We start from the raw sequence: 15,683 nt of genomic DNA, 5'->3' as shown, positions 1-15,683 counted from the left end.
TCTCATTTTTATCAACTGTTCTTTCCAAATATGTGGGTGCACTCTTGGTGCCGATGTCACCAACGATAGAGAAATGGTATGAGAGGTTGTCTTCATGAATTTCTATGGCATACCAGGTAAACTAGATCCTTCCCGGTTGTTTCTAGAGTGCTGCTTTTCAGAGATGATTGATCAGCCTCTCTCTTCATAGAAAGCCCAGATTTCCACCTTCATTCTAGTTTCACTAGAGCTCAATGTACTTTCCACCCTCGAGGCCCTTGCAAGGGTGAGAAGACACAGTCTGATGACTGGAGAGCTCTGGGCTCTGCTCAATGCCCGAGTTCTGATTCAAAGACACGGGAAGTGCAGGAGGCGCTGTGAACCCTTTTGCTTACCTTGTTCCTCTCATTCCTTCACTGACTGAAGTTAAAACTTTCCTAAACTGAGATAAGGAAGACAGTGTGCATGCTCTCTAGAGTCCACGGTCCAAAGAAGGAGAGAAATATGAGAGAGTGGGTTGTTTATAAGGAAACTTGGTAAGTGCAGTAACACAGATATATAAATAAAAGACTCTGAGAGCTGGGCAAACTGAGCAACGAATGCCACCTGGGGAAGCCAGCACAGGTCCTCCCCAGAGACCAGATCGTCGGATATGGCCCACCACTGACACTTTACATTGGCTTTTCTGAAGTTATGTTCTATACTCCTTGGTCTTCTCTAAACAGTAACTTCTGTTTGCAGTTACTTGGAGGCTGGAGAGATGGCTCAGAAGCACTCGGTGCTCTTGCAGAGAACCAGAGTTCCGTTCCCAGCACCCACATAAGCTGGCTCACACCCTGAACCTCCAGCTTCAGGGGATGCAATGCCCTATTCCATCCTCAACTGGCACCTACATGCTCATATACATACACACACACACAGAAAATAAAAGATAAAGGGGCTGGGGATTTAGCTCAGTGGTAGAGCGCTTACCTAGGAAGCGCAAGGCCCTGGGTTCGGTCCCCAGCTCCGAAAAAAAGAACCAAAAAATAAAAAATAAAATAAAATAAAAGATAAATAAGTCTAAGTCCTTTTTTTTTCAAGTACAAATCACGTTAGTCAAGTACTTGACTCATTATCTAGAAGGAGAAAGACACTGTCGAGCTCCTCAGAAACCGTGCCTTGTGGCAGGCATTTTACTATATGTTTCTAGTGGATTGACTCATGAAACTTCCACAGCCAAAAGATATGCCCAAGCGTTCACCTTTGCATCCTAGAATTGTAGCCATATTCGTCTTTTAAAAAGATCTTGCAGATACTAGTGATCTTAAGATGAGATCATTCTGAGTTATCTGGGCCCTTAACCCAGTATCAAGAGTCTTCATAAGAAACGGAAGACAGAGAGACTGAAGAAAAGCTTTGAGACAATAAAAATGTAAAGAATGCTACCAGAAGCCAGAAGAAGCAAGGAACTGTGCTTTTACCCATTAAGATCTGCCAGAGGGAATGTGGTCCTGCTAACACGCCAAGTTTGAACTTGGTCTTCTAGAACTATGGGAGGTACACCTTTATTCTCTAAAGCCATCAGCGCCAAATTTGCTGTAGCAGTGACAGGGAAACCGATACAAGTCTGAGCGGCAGCAATGCCCAGGCTCCCTCACCAGGGACTTCATATAGTTCTGTGTCAGCCACTTAGATGAACCAGATCCCTGCTATCAGAATGCATCCAGGGGATCCCCATGGAAATTCTTAGGTGGATATCAGTCTCTGGAGAAGTATTAATCTCTATTTGGGTCCCGATTCTGCCATTAATTAGCTATATAAGATGCAAAAGTTAATAAGCTTAAGCTTCAGCGTTTTCATTGGCAAAATAAGAAAAAAAAACAAACATTAAATTATGCTGTTAGGTGACTTGGCACTACAGAGGACGCACAGTAAGTAAATACTAGATAGTGCTGTTGCTATTGGGATATAAACAGCCCATCAAGACAGCTTCACTAACCACAGAGGTGTGGAGGCAAACGCAACTAAAATCAATTACTAATCTCTGCCATGGATCTGATCTCAAACCTTGTTTCAGATCTTCAGTTAACCTCTCTTCCTGACTCCTAAGGCACCTATCTTAGCCCTCACCAGAAAGGAGTAACAACCACAGGTTCCTGTTACTTTCAGTGCTTGATCCCCCCCCCCCATTAAAGATCAACTGTCTGAAGTGTTAGTTAAAACAATGTGGTGAGGCTAGCTCAGCAGTGGACCACTTGCCGACTACGTCCAAGACCCCATGTTCAAGGCTCAGCATCAAAAAAAAATTTTTTAAGACAAAAATGAAAATCACTCATTTTAAGCCTTTATTCTTTCCTCTCCTTTTAATGAATTTACACGCACACCCACAAACAAACACACATACATACATACACACACACACACACACACACACACACTTTATATTTATCTGTCTTCTTTCTTACTCATTTGTTTCTGAGAACAACATATTCTCCACCTCTGAAAGGACCAATACCAACAGTGATCCTCACCTGATCCACCCCCATTTCATAGTTATCAGCCTCACCGACCATATATCTTCAACCGTCCCTTCTCCATATGGGGCTTTCCTCCACACACCCACATGTACCTTCCTTCGACATTTCTACCATGGCATGTTCCCATTTATTCTCCTGGGTCCCTCTTGCCATCTCCTCAAACTCAACTTGTCCCAGATCAAATTCACCATCCTCTCTCTGCCCAACCTAAGCTGGGGCCACGATATAACTGGCGGCCCTGGTTTACCATGCCTACCTTTGCAGACATCATGAAGGCAAGCATCATGAATGCTCTCCTCATTGGGTGGGACATTCTTCCCCAGAACCCCCCTGATCACCAAGCTCTCAGGCAGATTCTCAAATATATGCAGAGAGATGCAGGCCCTGACCATCTAATCAGAAGAAGCTCCCTCCCAAGTCACTCGCTAGCTGAAAGCCAATGTCATTTTGTTCGTGGAGCTTTGTATTCTCTAGAGTTCATGTGTTCTGACTTATTTGTTGTCCGGTTCACACCCTATTAGCTGCTTAAACGCAGAGTCCTTAACCATCAGGCATAAACTCGTGTTCAATAAACATCTTAGAATGAATGGCTTGCCTGTAAGCCTTCTTCCCCCATACAAACACTGCTACTGCTCAGCACCACAGCCTGAGGAAGAAAAACAGTGAGGAAACACAGCCTAGACCTCCCTTGCTAGCTTCCCTCTGTGTTCTCCCTCCTCACTGTTCTCTCATGCTTTACCTGATATATAACTGTCCTACACCCCTCTTCTCATCTACTCTTCAAAACCCTTCAATGACAGTATACCCATTGGCTGTACAACTTGGAGCTAGCGTTTTACCTAAGCATCCCGTCCTCTTTGCTGCTCCCATCTGCTTTCCAAATTAGAGTCTCTTAAAATTTTGTTTTACTTATACACACAGGATTGCAGAAAGCACTTGTGTCTCCTCAACACCCCCGCCCCCCGCCCCGGTAACAATTAAGACATCACTTAGACATCAGAATGGATATAACCCACATGGCAGGTCTAGATTTCAGCCGTTACACAAACGCTCACTTCGATGTGTATGTAGCTAGCTGAGCATAGGACAGCCTCACATGTGCGGCTTGACACAGTTCTATGACGTAGTTGGCAGTGGGTAACACCTACCCTCATCGTGATACTCAAATGTAACCTTAAGACAAAACTCTCTGCGTTAGTCTTTCCTGACCTCCCCACTCTCCCAGCCCTCCCCTTGGCAACCCACAATCTGTTCTTCATCTCAACGTCCATATTATACACATAGAATTCTTTTTTTTTAACTGATAAAAAATATCCTTTATTATGGGTATGCCACAATTTAACCATTTCATTCACTGAAGGGCATGACGGAAGTTTATAGTTTTTACTACCAAAAAAAAAAGGCTATTTTGAACATCTGTTTACAAACAAGCCTTAATTTAAAAAGGAAAACGAAAACCCTTGTAAGTGTGCAACCTCAGTGTTGACCCTCCCGTTATGCCCTCAGATGCCCCAAATTCCACCCCTGATGCCCATATTCTAATTAATGGACTCACTTGTACTGTTTTCATTTTTCCCGTTTATAATCCTGTCATCATTACAAGTATATCGCCTGCCTTGAATCACTTTTAGAAGGGGGATAAAGAAATAAATAATATAGAAAAGGAATAGACAATGAGGGGAGAAAATAAGCAAAAACATGGTTTATTAACTTTATCCCAATAAAATGCTATCTCTTTTTTCCTATAAGCCCGCATCTTACTTGCCACACTCCTCTTATAAAGCCTATGTTCTGCCACAGTCCTATGGATGCACACTTGCCTCCCACTTCCACCAAAACAGGAAACTCCCTGGAAACAGGTGTTCTGACTTCTTAGAAATTTTAGGTTCACTTGTGTGCCGATTACAAACGTTCCACAATCTTTGGTGGAGTTAAGTTCAAATAAGTCCATCATAAACGAAAAATAAAATAATTCAATGTTTTAGTCAGGGTTTGTATTCCTGCACAAAATATCATGACCAAGAAGCAAGTTGGGGAGGAAAGGGTTTATTCAGCTTACATTTCCACGTTGCTGTTCATCACCAAAGGAAGTCAGGACAGGAACTCACACACAGCAGGAACCTGGAGGCAGGAACTGATGCATAGCAGGCGATGGAGGGGTGCTGCTGACTGGATTGCTTCCCCTGGCTTGCTCAGCTTGCTTTCTTATAGAACCTAGGACCACCAGCTCAGGAATGGCACCACCCGCAATCGGCTGGACCTGAAGAGTTAAATTTCAAAAAGTTAGTCTCAAACAAAGTCCAGACATGCCTGAGAGAATTTGAGATAGGGCTCACCAGCCCGACTATCAGCTCCCAAGGACACTGGCCATCTGGAGTCACCCCCTCCCCTTCCTTCACTCCCTGAGGATGGGTCATCCCCCTGCTGCAGTGAGATGAGTTGCTCTGCCCACATTGCTGAGATGCTAGATTACACGTATGCTTTGTTGATGTAACTCCGTGCCAAAAGTAACTGTGCACCCTTTGTATTAGCCAATTATGTGCATCCACACGAAACCCCTGGTTTTCCCTATATAAGCTCCTGCCTAGAGAGGCTCGGGGCTTGACTCAATCTCCTGTGTGGGATACGTGTCAGCCCGAGATCTTGTAAATAAAACTGCCTCTTGCTGATTACATCAAGACCGGCTACTCGTGTTTCCTGGGGGTACCCCAACCCGTGACTGGAGCGAGAGTCTCCCCAAGTTTGGGGGTCTTTCAGACCCTCCCACCCTTGATCACTAATTGAGAAAATGCCTTACAGCTGGATCTCATGGAGGCATTTTCTCAGGGGAGGGTCCTTTTTCTGTAATAACTCCAGCTTGTGTCAAGTTGACATACAAAGCCAGCAGGTACACTCAAATAGCATGTAATGCACCTAACTTACTAGTAGGTGTACAAGTCACTATAGTTAGGGGTGGGAATCAAAACACACACACACACACACACACACACACACACACACACACACACACACACCATGAGTGTGAAATAAGCAAATAAGGGTTGGGAGAGAGGAAATGGAAAAAACTCTAGGTAGCTAAGGAGTCTCTAACACAAAAAAGCCCTGATGCTCACCCCTTAACAAAATAAACTTTGTCTTTGTATTTCTCAATATTCTTTGTAATAACCACATCTAACTTTGCTCCATGAACAGATTAACAGGGTGACCTTGTGGCTTGATTTTGTTAATTCCTGTTGTATTTTGTAATCAGTGAGTGACTCCTGAACATGGGCTCCCTTGCAGAATTCTACAAGTAAACAGTTTCCCTTTCCTTCATGCTTCTGTAAGTCTTCCTTGGACAGCATTCTCAATCACAAGATGATGTCTAGTTTTTCACTACTATAAATCACACTGCAGTAAACAACCCCTAAAACGCCTCCATGTGCACATGGTGACAATTTCTCACACAGATAGCTAAAAAAAAAAAAAAAAAAAAAAAAAAAGACTTGAGAGGACAAATCATATGCATATTTTTCACAGATTCTGCTAAATTTCAGCCCAAAGAGCTGAACCAATTTAGATCCTTCACTATTATGTGAAAGTTCTTGATTTCCCACATATTCGGTAATACACAACATTCTCTCTCTCTCTCTCTCTCTCTCTCTCTCTCTCTCTCTCCTTCCCTTCCTCCCTCCCTTCCTCTCTCCCTCCTTTCCCTCCTTCTCCCCCCCTCTCTGTGTAAATCTGATGGGGAAAACTTGCCTCTTTGAAGCCAGCATAATAATGTGTGAGTTAGCCATTTATATAAGTTACTCTTCCCAAGTTGGTCCTTATCTTTTGCACATTTCCATTGTCTTCTGACTCATGGTTCTTTATACAAGGTGGATTTTAACTTTGTTACACCACCATTGTCCCCTTCTTATAGCCTGATGCTTCCTATCTTTACTTACAGTGTCATGGTTTTATAAAGTATTTATGTCAAGTTTATCGACCACTTCTTTAGAGTTCAGAGGTGTGTCTTATTTCAGAAGACCTCCCCACATAAAACTGCCAATACATTGTTTTGTAATATTCTGGAATGTTATTATTATATTTAACCATATGGAATTTATTTCTATATGCAGAATGTGGTAGGACTCATTTATTTTACTAAAAGGGTAGTCAACTGTTGCACCAGTATATATCTCTAATTTGAAATGTTATCTTTATTACATTATTACAAAATTATAGCTGCTTTCAGGCTTTTTTTATTCTACATATATATCTATCCATTTATATACTGACACTGTAAAGCTTGAATGACCAAAGCTCTATAATCTGGTTTATGTGGTTAGCCATCCTTTCCCTATTGTATCTTTTTTTAAGTTGATTATTCTCACAGATATCTTCTAGACAAATTTTCAAAACAATCTACTGAATTCTATTTTAAAATGCTATGAAAACTTTTTATTAGAATTGCTTTAAATTTCCCGTGTTTTCTTAAAGAAGTAGATTATTCAGTATATAGTGGGGGTAACAATTGGCTATACTTTTAGTAAAATACATGGGAGTCTTATTTATTCTGCACTCCATGTATAGAAATAAATTCCACATGGTTAAATACAGTAAACAAATCCCAGAATATTAGAAAGCAATATATTTGTAATTTTGTATGGCAAGGCCTTTCTAGACAAGACATACACTTAGAAGGAGGTGGTTGACATATTTGACATCAGTGCTTCATAAAATGTTCAGAATTAATATGTACAGTATTCACCAAGGAGCCACTATGGGCTTAGCATCATGGGAAACCCAATGGACCTTAGACAGCACTTGCCATCAAAAATGTGTGACATCATTGAGGAGAGAGATACACACAACTATTGCACAAGGTGACAAATAGAGAACCAACTTTAGCTCACCCAAGACTATTATATATGCCATGAAATGGTTTCTGCCTCACTTTTTTGTTATTTCTTTCTTCTTTTGGCCTTTAAAAAAAATAAAATAAATGTCAATATACCAAATGTTTCTATTTATAATCAGTAGCTCCAAGTGAGTACTTCATCAAGTAAGCTTCGATATCATCCTCACTTACAGATGAAGAAACTGAGGTCCAAGGTCACAGAAAGAGGTAGAAGGCAGCTAAGATTTCAGACCGGATTTCTCATGTTCTGCCACCAGTGTCTCCTCCCTTCCCCTTTTTAAACTGCTGCTATGTTGTCGAACGTAAAATTTGTCTCTGAAGTCAGAATAGAGAGTGAATAACACCAGGCTTTGTTTCCCTTCCATCCTCTCTAAAGGCCCAAAAATAACCATAGGAGGCATGTGGGGGCTTTGAGGGAATGCCACCCACAACTACTGTCCAGACCGGACCTATCCATTACTTCTTTTACCTTTAAACTAAAATGAAAGCCTTCTACATAATCTGCAGAGTCCCGTGATCAATGAAAACGGGCAGTTCTTGGTCCGTGTCTTGAGAATTTCAAAATGTGACCGAAGAACAAAGTGAGTGCCTTCCCAAGCAAGGGTTGAACTTACTTAAGTCTATGAATAATACCGTCACTAACAGGCATCTTCTTTCTATCATCTGTCCCTGGCTTTGCAGAATCACAGCCCTGCTCTGACGAAGAAGGCTGCTCAGAAGTCTTCCTCCCAACAGACAGTGACTATGACTCCAGCGATGCCCTGAGCCCACGAGACCTGGACCTGGTTTACCTGTCATCACATGACATTGCCCAGCAGGCCCTCAGCGGCCTCAGTGGCAGTGCCCCAGATGTCCTACAGGTACATGACATGAAAGCCTCCATGGGACCTGGCCAGGACCCTCAGGGCCCAGTGCAGGGTCCTGACATCGACCACTCATGTGTAGAGTTTCTCCACAGCCTGACCCTCACAGGCTTGGCACCCAAGAACCATGCCAAGATGGTGCCAGGCACAAGGCCGCCACTAGGCTTCCTGGGAAAGCGGAAGCCAGGCAAGCACCAGCACTATGGTGGCTTTAGCCGGCACCACCGCTGGCTGCGCATGCACAGTGAGACGCAATCGCTGTCACTCTCTGAAGGTGTTTATACTCAGCATCTGTCTCGGGCCTGCGGCCTGGCTGAGGATCCTGGGGAAGCAGAGGAGCCTGGACCTGTGGTGGATGGGCCCCGGGGCCTGCCTCTGGCCCATGCAGCCAGCCTCCCAGAGGAGCGGAGGAGCTGCCTCCAGGACCCAAAACGGCCGCTGCACAGAGTCTATGTGGAACCCTATTCAGACACACTTGCAGGCCAGGACACAAAGCTGTGGACCAGTTTGAGCCCTACCCCTGCAGGCCGCAGAAGTCTGCCAAGCTCCACTAGTTCAGAGATGAGTCCAGACCCTACATCCCCAGTTTCAGAGATTCTAAGTAGTATGCTTTAGGGTGGCCCACACGGGCTGTCTATTAGTCCCCTGCTCTTCCTTGTATTTCTTCACCATAGCCCTATCCCGTCCCTCTGTGTCCTCACCTATTTCAAAGTATTGAAAGTTAGAAATCTAAAGGTTGGTTACACATACAAGGATTTTTTTTTCCAAAGTAGGCAACAGGATGAGGAAGGGGGTCCCACCCTCCTCACCCTAGAAAAATCTATGGAGTCTGAGACCTGTGATTCAAACACATAGCTCCTTCTGTGGCACCTGTGGCTGAGATTGGCCAGCCATTTAATTCTGCAACTTTCTGGTCATATCAACCCTGGGCTGAGTTTGTGGTTGATGAAGGAGTTCTGCCGGTGAAAGTAAAAATAACATAGCTATTCCCTCCAATCCAAACTTTCAGAAGATGCAGCCCATGTGCATCTCAAGGGCAGAGACTCAAACAGACTTGTGCTGGGTTTTCTCTCAACTAAACCAGGAGAATATTCTGAACCACAGGATCCTCAGGACTCCCCAGGTCCAAGTCTATCCATCAACACTTGCCTGGTTTGGTGAGTCTTGGAAAGGTTTTTTCCTTCACTGACAGTTATGTGGAGAACATCAGAAACAAAAGTGGAGGACACTCTTTTCTGGCCCTGTTTTTCCCGAGATAGAATAGGGCAGGAAGTAGCCTTGCTGGCACCCTCAGATCCCATTCAGTCCTGACAATGAGCAGTAAATTATTCCAGTGTGCAAGGGGATGGCTGGGTTGAGTGAGAGCCTGAATTACAGCAACAAAAAGGGGAAAGAGAAGAGGACAAAAGTCCCTTTTCCTTACAGCAAACCAAATGAGTCCATGGCGCCTGTACCCATTTAGACTGACAGTGAATGCCCACCAGATTTTAAACCGATCAGTTATTGAGCAAGAATGTGTCTACCAGACATGGTAAGGTAGCGATGTGTTCCTCTAAACACCAGAGGCACATCATCCACCCATCACCCCTCATCCTCAAGACTGTTAAGGACTGGGGTGGCTGGGGTGACTTTCACTCTGTTCCTTACAGAGTGAGTTTTCCCTCCATGGTCATCTGGCCCGTTGACCACACAGGAAGTCTTTCCTTAGTAGTTCTGGCCCATAGTTTACACCAAGCATATGCTCAGTAAGACCTGGAAATCCTGCTTTCCCCACACTGCCTCTAACCTGAATTTCTCAAAAGTGAGAAACTCAACCAGAGAACACACTGTGTATTCAAGAAAGGCACAGCTCTCCTAAAGTCAAGACCCATTCAGTCCACCACCATTCTAAATGGTCCCTTTCTGCATAACAGGTCTTTCAGTTAACTACTGTTCTGTTATCCTGCTCCCGACATTGCTACTCTTTGAAAGTTCATGCAAACTCTTATGTTCACGATGGTGTTCTAATTCCCTCTGTTTTTTTTTTTAATTGTAATACAATTAATCACCCTGGGCAAAACCATAGCTTTGGCCAGTGACCTATGGTCATTAAAAAAACTAAAGCTATTGTCTCAGTATTTTTTTAAGAGTTTTTTTATGCTTAGTGAACTCTTAAAGAATCTTGATTTAAATGTCTGCTGGGCAAAATGGCACACACCTTTAATCCCAGCACTTGGGACGCAGAGACAGGCAAATCTCTTTTGAGGTCAGCCTGGCCTACAAAGTGAATTTCAGAACAGCCAGGGCTGTACCACAGAGAAACCCTGTCCTGAATAACCAAAAAATAAATAAAATGTCTAGAGTTTCTTTGCCATACCTGGGAGGATTTTAAAATTCAGTTTTCTTCTGTCTCTGTGAATTATGGAAGGAATGAAGTTATGTATTTTAAGTGCTTGGCCTTACAAATAGGTCACTTAAGGCCAGAGAGGTAAAGTGATTTACTGAAGGTTGTAAGAACTGACAATGCCAGGATTAGATCTCAAAAACCTCTCCACTGGAAACTGGTACAGACTTTGCCAACCACTGATTGTCTAACCTGCGCTCTTTACCTCATAAAACCATCTACTTAGGCCAAACTTGAATCTGTCTTCAACCTTTACCTAACAAGTTTTTGACACCGCGAATCTCTTTATTACCGGAGAACACACACTTTATCAATAGGCAAAGTCAACAAACCAAAACCAAATGTAGGAGGAATGACCACTCAAATTAGAGCTCTTCATTAATAGCAGAAATGGCAGAGTTGCCTACACTCGGTTTTTACTCACTTCTAATTAGAAGAGGGATTGGACATGCTGAGTGCGTTTGTAAGGTGAATTTCTAGGACTATCAAGCACGGAGAAGTTAAGCAACTCTGGTCCTGACATTCTACTGGCATAAGGGACAGTCTATGACCATGAATTAGATGGGGGACCTTCGACAAGGAGTCAAAGAATAGGCTCACCCACTTTCCCAACTGCATTAAATAAAAACCTACTCGTTTATATTAGGGTTAATTTTTTCATTTCCCAGGAGAAAAAGAAGCATGTCCGTGGAATGAATAGTATGCAGTAGACTTCCACGGACGCGCTTAACTCAGTTGGAAATGTTATTTGCTAACAATATTCCCATATGAAATTGTTATGTTACAGCCTTGATAATTACCTATTCATTCAAGGAAACAGGCTTACACCTGACCTCACTTTGAAAACCTGTGAACCGACCTTAAATTAACGCACTGTGGGAGAAATGACTGTGTTCTCTACTTCACAATTTTGTACTGATGACATACATTTTGATGACACACACGGGAAACTTAGAATACCTATGATTTTTTTGTTGTTGTTGTTTTATTTTGGAGATGATGAATGTGGCCTTTTATTCTTTTCAAATACAGTGTAAGAGGCTCTTGAGGAAACTTCCCAATCCAAACTCTCTTTTCCAGTTTTTCAAATCTCCTTTACACAGACCTGAAATAGCCATCTCCCATCCTTCAGGAAGACCCTTAAAAATCACGGAACGTGGCTCTCCCCTATCTCTCTATGTTCTAAGCTGGACAAGGAACGAAAGAGTCAAGAATGAAACACATTCTGAGGCCACAGAGCACTCCCAATCTAAGAACATAGCCACACACTAACCATATGTCAGCTCATGGATATATAGAAGAGGCAGCAGCCTGTTGCAGACAGACAGACAGACAGCATGTGCCTGGCTAGAGGTCTCTGGCTGCACTCCTGCCGTCTACTCACGAGGGAGTACATTCTGGAAAATGAAACTCATTCTGTGTAAATGTAAATGCAACCACTCCCGTGGCAAAGCTATCACATCCTCTAATTGGTGAGGGTACCTGGGACACAGTAATTAAAACCATTAACCCCAGGGAAGGGTTTATTTTAAGAAGCGGGTACTTAAAGATGAGCTCCACCGGGTCTTAAGAACATTCACTAATGCTCAAAGCAATAATTATACTGAAGAAAATGGTTCCATTTGGTTCAAAAACTGAAGCCAGTTACAAATAATATCCTGCCAGCCCCCTTTCCTGAAGGATTCCAAAGCACTTTATGAACAGCAATGACTGAAGCCTTGTTGTATTCCCCTAAAGAGACCTTGTCTGGGAGCCACCTGGCAAACACCTACTCCATCCTTGCCAGGAGATCCTGCCAGACAAGTGAAAAAGGAGACTGACCTCTCATTCATTGTTATCCTGACATACCAACATGTACTCTGCAGAAGGTGAGCTCCGCCCTAGAAGTCCACTCTAGGGCAAGAAAGTACAGCAGAAAACCCAACTCTTTGGCTTCTTCTTGGTCTCCACACTCTACCCAAGACGTACTTATTGTCTCAGACAAGTGTCACTTCACGCTGTCAGGGGTCTGCAGTGCAATTTCAGGACCACAGCTCTGTTACTAGCACAAAGAAGTTCACTAGTTTCAGGAAATGTCCACCGTAGTGAGAGGACACTGCCAGCTACGGTTTCCTAGTTTACTAAGTGTGCATTTCTACATGCCTGCTTATTAAAAGCGAGAAAATACCGATTAGAGAAGGTAGTTCTGGATTAACATGAGAACACTCTAGCAAATATGTCTTTTCATAAAGTCTAAATGGTTTCCCAGATGATTCACTGAAGCAAATTGAGGCTTCCTTGTATATCTTTAAGGAAACTTTTAAAGAAACTGTTTGGAAAGCAATGGAATCCCTTCATAAGTCGTAGGGTCGATGGTGGGGAATGTCGATCTCTGCTGGTCTCTTCTTCTAAGACGTCCAAACACATGGCTCACGACTGTTAAGCTAAACTTCCATGCAGCCTTACAAACAACAAGGGTAGTGTATTTAAAACGATGCTGTATAGCTGGGGGATGTATCCTAAGATCTTAATTCGGAGTTCTTCTGAGGTGTTGGACTTTGCCATTAGCAAAAAGTATTTTTTTAGAGGAAACTCCATTGACTGTTTATGAAGCACTGATTTTGCCATACTTCAGGTCTCTGCTTTTTCCGCTGTACACAGTAGTCATACTTGTGTTTTGACTGTATCTTCTGCTACCGTTGATGAAAAAATTTGTCAAACGGTTATTCAGTAGCATAATTAGTTTTGCCTAACAATTGAGTAAACAAATTTTTTTTTAAAAAAAGGGGGGGGCTTGTTTTGGTAAAGAAAGTATAAAGTTTGTTATTTTGTTGTTGTTGCTGCTGTTGTTGTTGTTGTTTAAATATTATGCGAAGTCTTTCTTTCCCAGTTGTAAACACTTTTAATTTCAACAAAAGCCAATGTTTAACCTTAGTAGCAAGTGTGAGGGAGCTGCTAGATAACGCTCTTTGCTTCTCTTCCTTCGATCCACAGGAATGTTTAACCAAACCCTCATAGTAGCCATTAGCTAATAACTCATTTACAAAGCGAATTCTGGAGACTTATTGTCATCTGAGTTTCCACATTGCTTCTTGCCTGGGGACAAATCAGATGTATGGGGATAATCCATGTAAATGATCATAAGCATCGTTTGATGTTTGTGAAGGAAGAAGAATCGGTGTTTGTGTGTGTGTGTGTGTGTGTGTGTGTGTGTGTGTGTGTATGTTGCGCGCGCGCGCGCGCCCGCGTGCTGCGTGTTGCAGTGTGTGAGAGGTTTCATAGACATAATTTAGGTGATATTGTATTATGCAGTGTTTGGTTGCTTCCAGCCTGCTGTGTACATAGTAACCTGATTATTGGTTGTTCTTTGTCCAGTTCTTATTGTATCCTCTTGCCCTGTATGAAACTAACTGTAGGTTAAAACGTAGACTTCGGTACATTATCTGCACAATTTTGTGTGCTTTATACCTCTGTAAATATGCAAATGAATCCTGTGTGGTATGTTCAATGTGACCTCCATCTCAAAACAATAATATGTTATAGTATGTATATTAGGAAACTATTTGAACCTTTCACATGGATATTGTGACTGGCCAGTACCCTTGGTTAAACGCAATACTGGTGAAATGCATGTCTCTTTGGGATGTAGTCAGGAATGAACAAAAATTATGATAATTTTTAATGGCAATTATTTTTGATAATTTCCTACCTGCTTCACTGTATTTTCAAGAAAACCAATGTCAACATAAGAAATGCTAGCTATCCACGGGAATGACTTCGTCTCATAAGCGTTAAATATACTTGATGTTTTACCCCAATATTGTTGAGACCAATGTCAAGCATAAAGAAGTCAACAGTATTTTTGATTCCTCACATGAGAAAAATTTTTTTGATGTTTTAAGGGTAGTTGTGAACCCTTTGTCTTCAGAGTGGAGAAATGTCGATTCAATAATAAACTAAGAGAATTCTCAGTAGCTGGCTTACCTAATGCTTTTTCCATGTCTCAGTGAATAAAAAAAAAAAATCCTTTAACCTGAGCTTTCAAAATCTTAAAATCGTCTCACTAAAAATTTGTAAGCTATTATTTGGGACATTGTTTTGACCAGTGTCAGCAAAGTCTACCCAGTTAGCTCTTGTTCCCTTGATAGCATCAGGACATTTCTCTTAATGTGCCATTGCAAAGTATTGACAGCTATGGCATCAGATTACCATGGTAAATACCCCACGGGGATGCCGCTTGCCTATTGGAACCTCATTGCTTCCTCCTTTGAAGGCATGTTTAACACCCCTAGTGCATTCTGCATGACCCTTCTCTCTCCACGGGCTCTGTCTGCCCCTTCTACTTCCACACCTGCAAGGTTCCTCCTTTCCCTATGGTTCTGGCTGAGATTTGACATTTCATCCATTTCTGAAACACCATAGAGATCACTTCTGTCCCAGGAATCTACACGAAGCTCCTCCTGAATCTCCAAGAATAGGAAACTGTGCTTCGTGTCACTCTTGTCTTAGGTTCTTTTCCCGAAGTCTTTTCAATACATATGTGTATACATGCACAGGCAGGCACACACGCACACATGCACATACACACACACATTTATTGGCATGTTTGTGGCCAGCTTTTCTGACAACCTCAAAAGGCTGATTTTGTGATTCTGGCCAAATGTGCTGTTTTCCTGTGTAAACCATCGCCTTCTAAGTAAACCACTACTTACTTTTCTTAATTCTGCCTTTAAATAAAAGTTTGCCTTCTTTTTCAAACCAAACAGATGACACCGTGTTTTAATATACTCTTCCTTCTGTGCCCACCCTTGAGGAGACACCATGGGGTAGTATAGCCTAAAATAAAGGTGATGAAGATGATTTTTGAGGTTTACTGGTTTAGTAAGAAACATGCCTCCACTGAATGTTTAACCCTCGTGATAATATTGTTCCAAGAAATTCACCCTTTTTAAGAAATTAAAAAGTTAAGAATTAGACAAGTTAAAACTGAGTGCTGGGACTAGAGAGATGGCTCAGTGGTTAGGAGCACTGACTTCTCTTTCAAAAGACACAGCTTCGATTTCCAGCACCAACCT

General features: G+C 42.4%; 1 protein-coding gene across 5 annotated transcripts in view; it reads left to right on the top strand.

Annotated features, from left to right (window-relative positions):
- Window positions 1–15,371, top strand: part of Ankfn1 (ankyrin-repeat and fibronectin type III domain containing 1) — a 388,671-nt gene extending 373,300 nt beyond the window's left edge. For all 5 annotated transcript variants that reach the window (XM_039087383.2, XM_039087381.2, XM_039087379.2 and 2 more), the window contains exon 20: window positions 8,065–15,371. In XM_039087383.2, coding sequence (XP_038943311.1) covers window positions 8,065–8,861 — 797 coding nt within the window. In that variant the 3' untranslated portion in view covers window positions 8,862–15,371. The remainder of the gene's footprint in view (window positions 1–8,064) is intronic.
- The last annotated feature ends 312 nt before the right edge of the window (window positions 15,372–15,683 follow it).

This window comes from Rattus norvegicus, chromosome 10 (assembly GCF_036323735.1).
Source record: "Rattus norvegicus strain BN/NHsdMcwi chromosome 10, GRCr8, whole genome shotgun sequence".
In the NCBI taxonomy this organism is placed as follows: domain Eukaryota; kingdom Metazoa; phylum Chordata; class Mammalia; order Rodentia; family Muridae; genus Rattus; species Rattus norvegicus.
The sequence above is the reverse complement of the archived record's forward strand: the minus strand, read 5'-3'. Positions and strand labels throughout refer to the sequence as shown.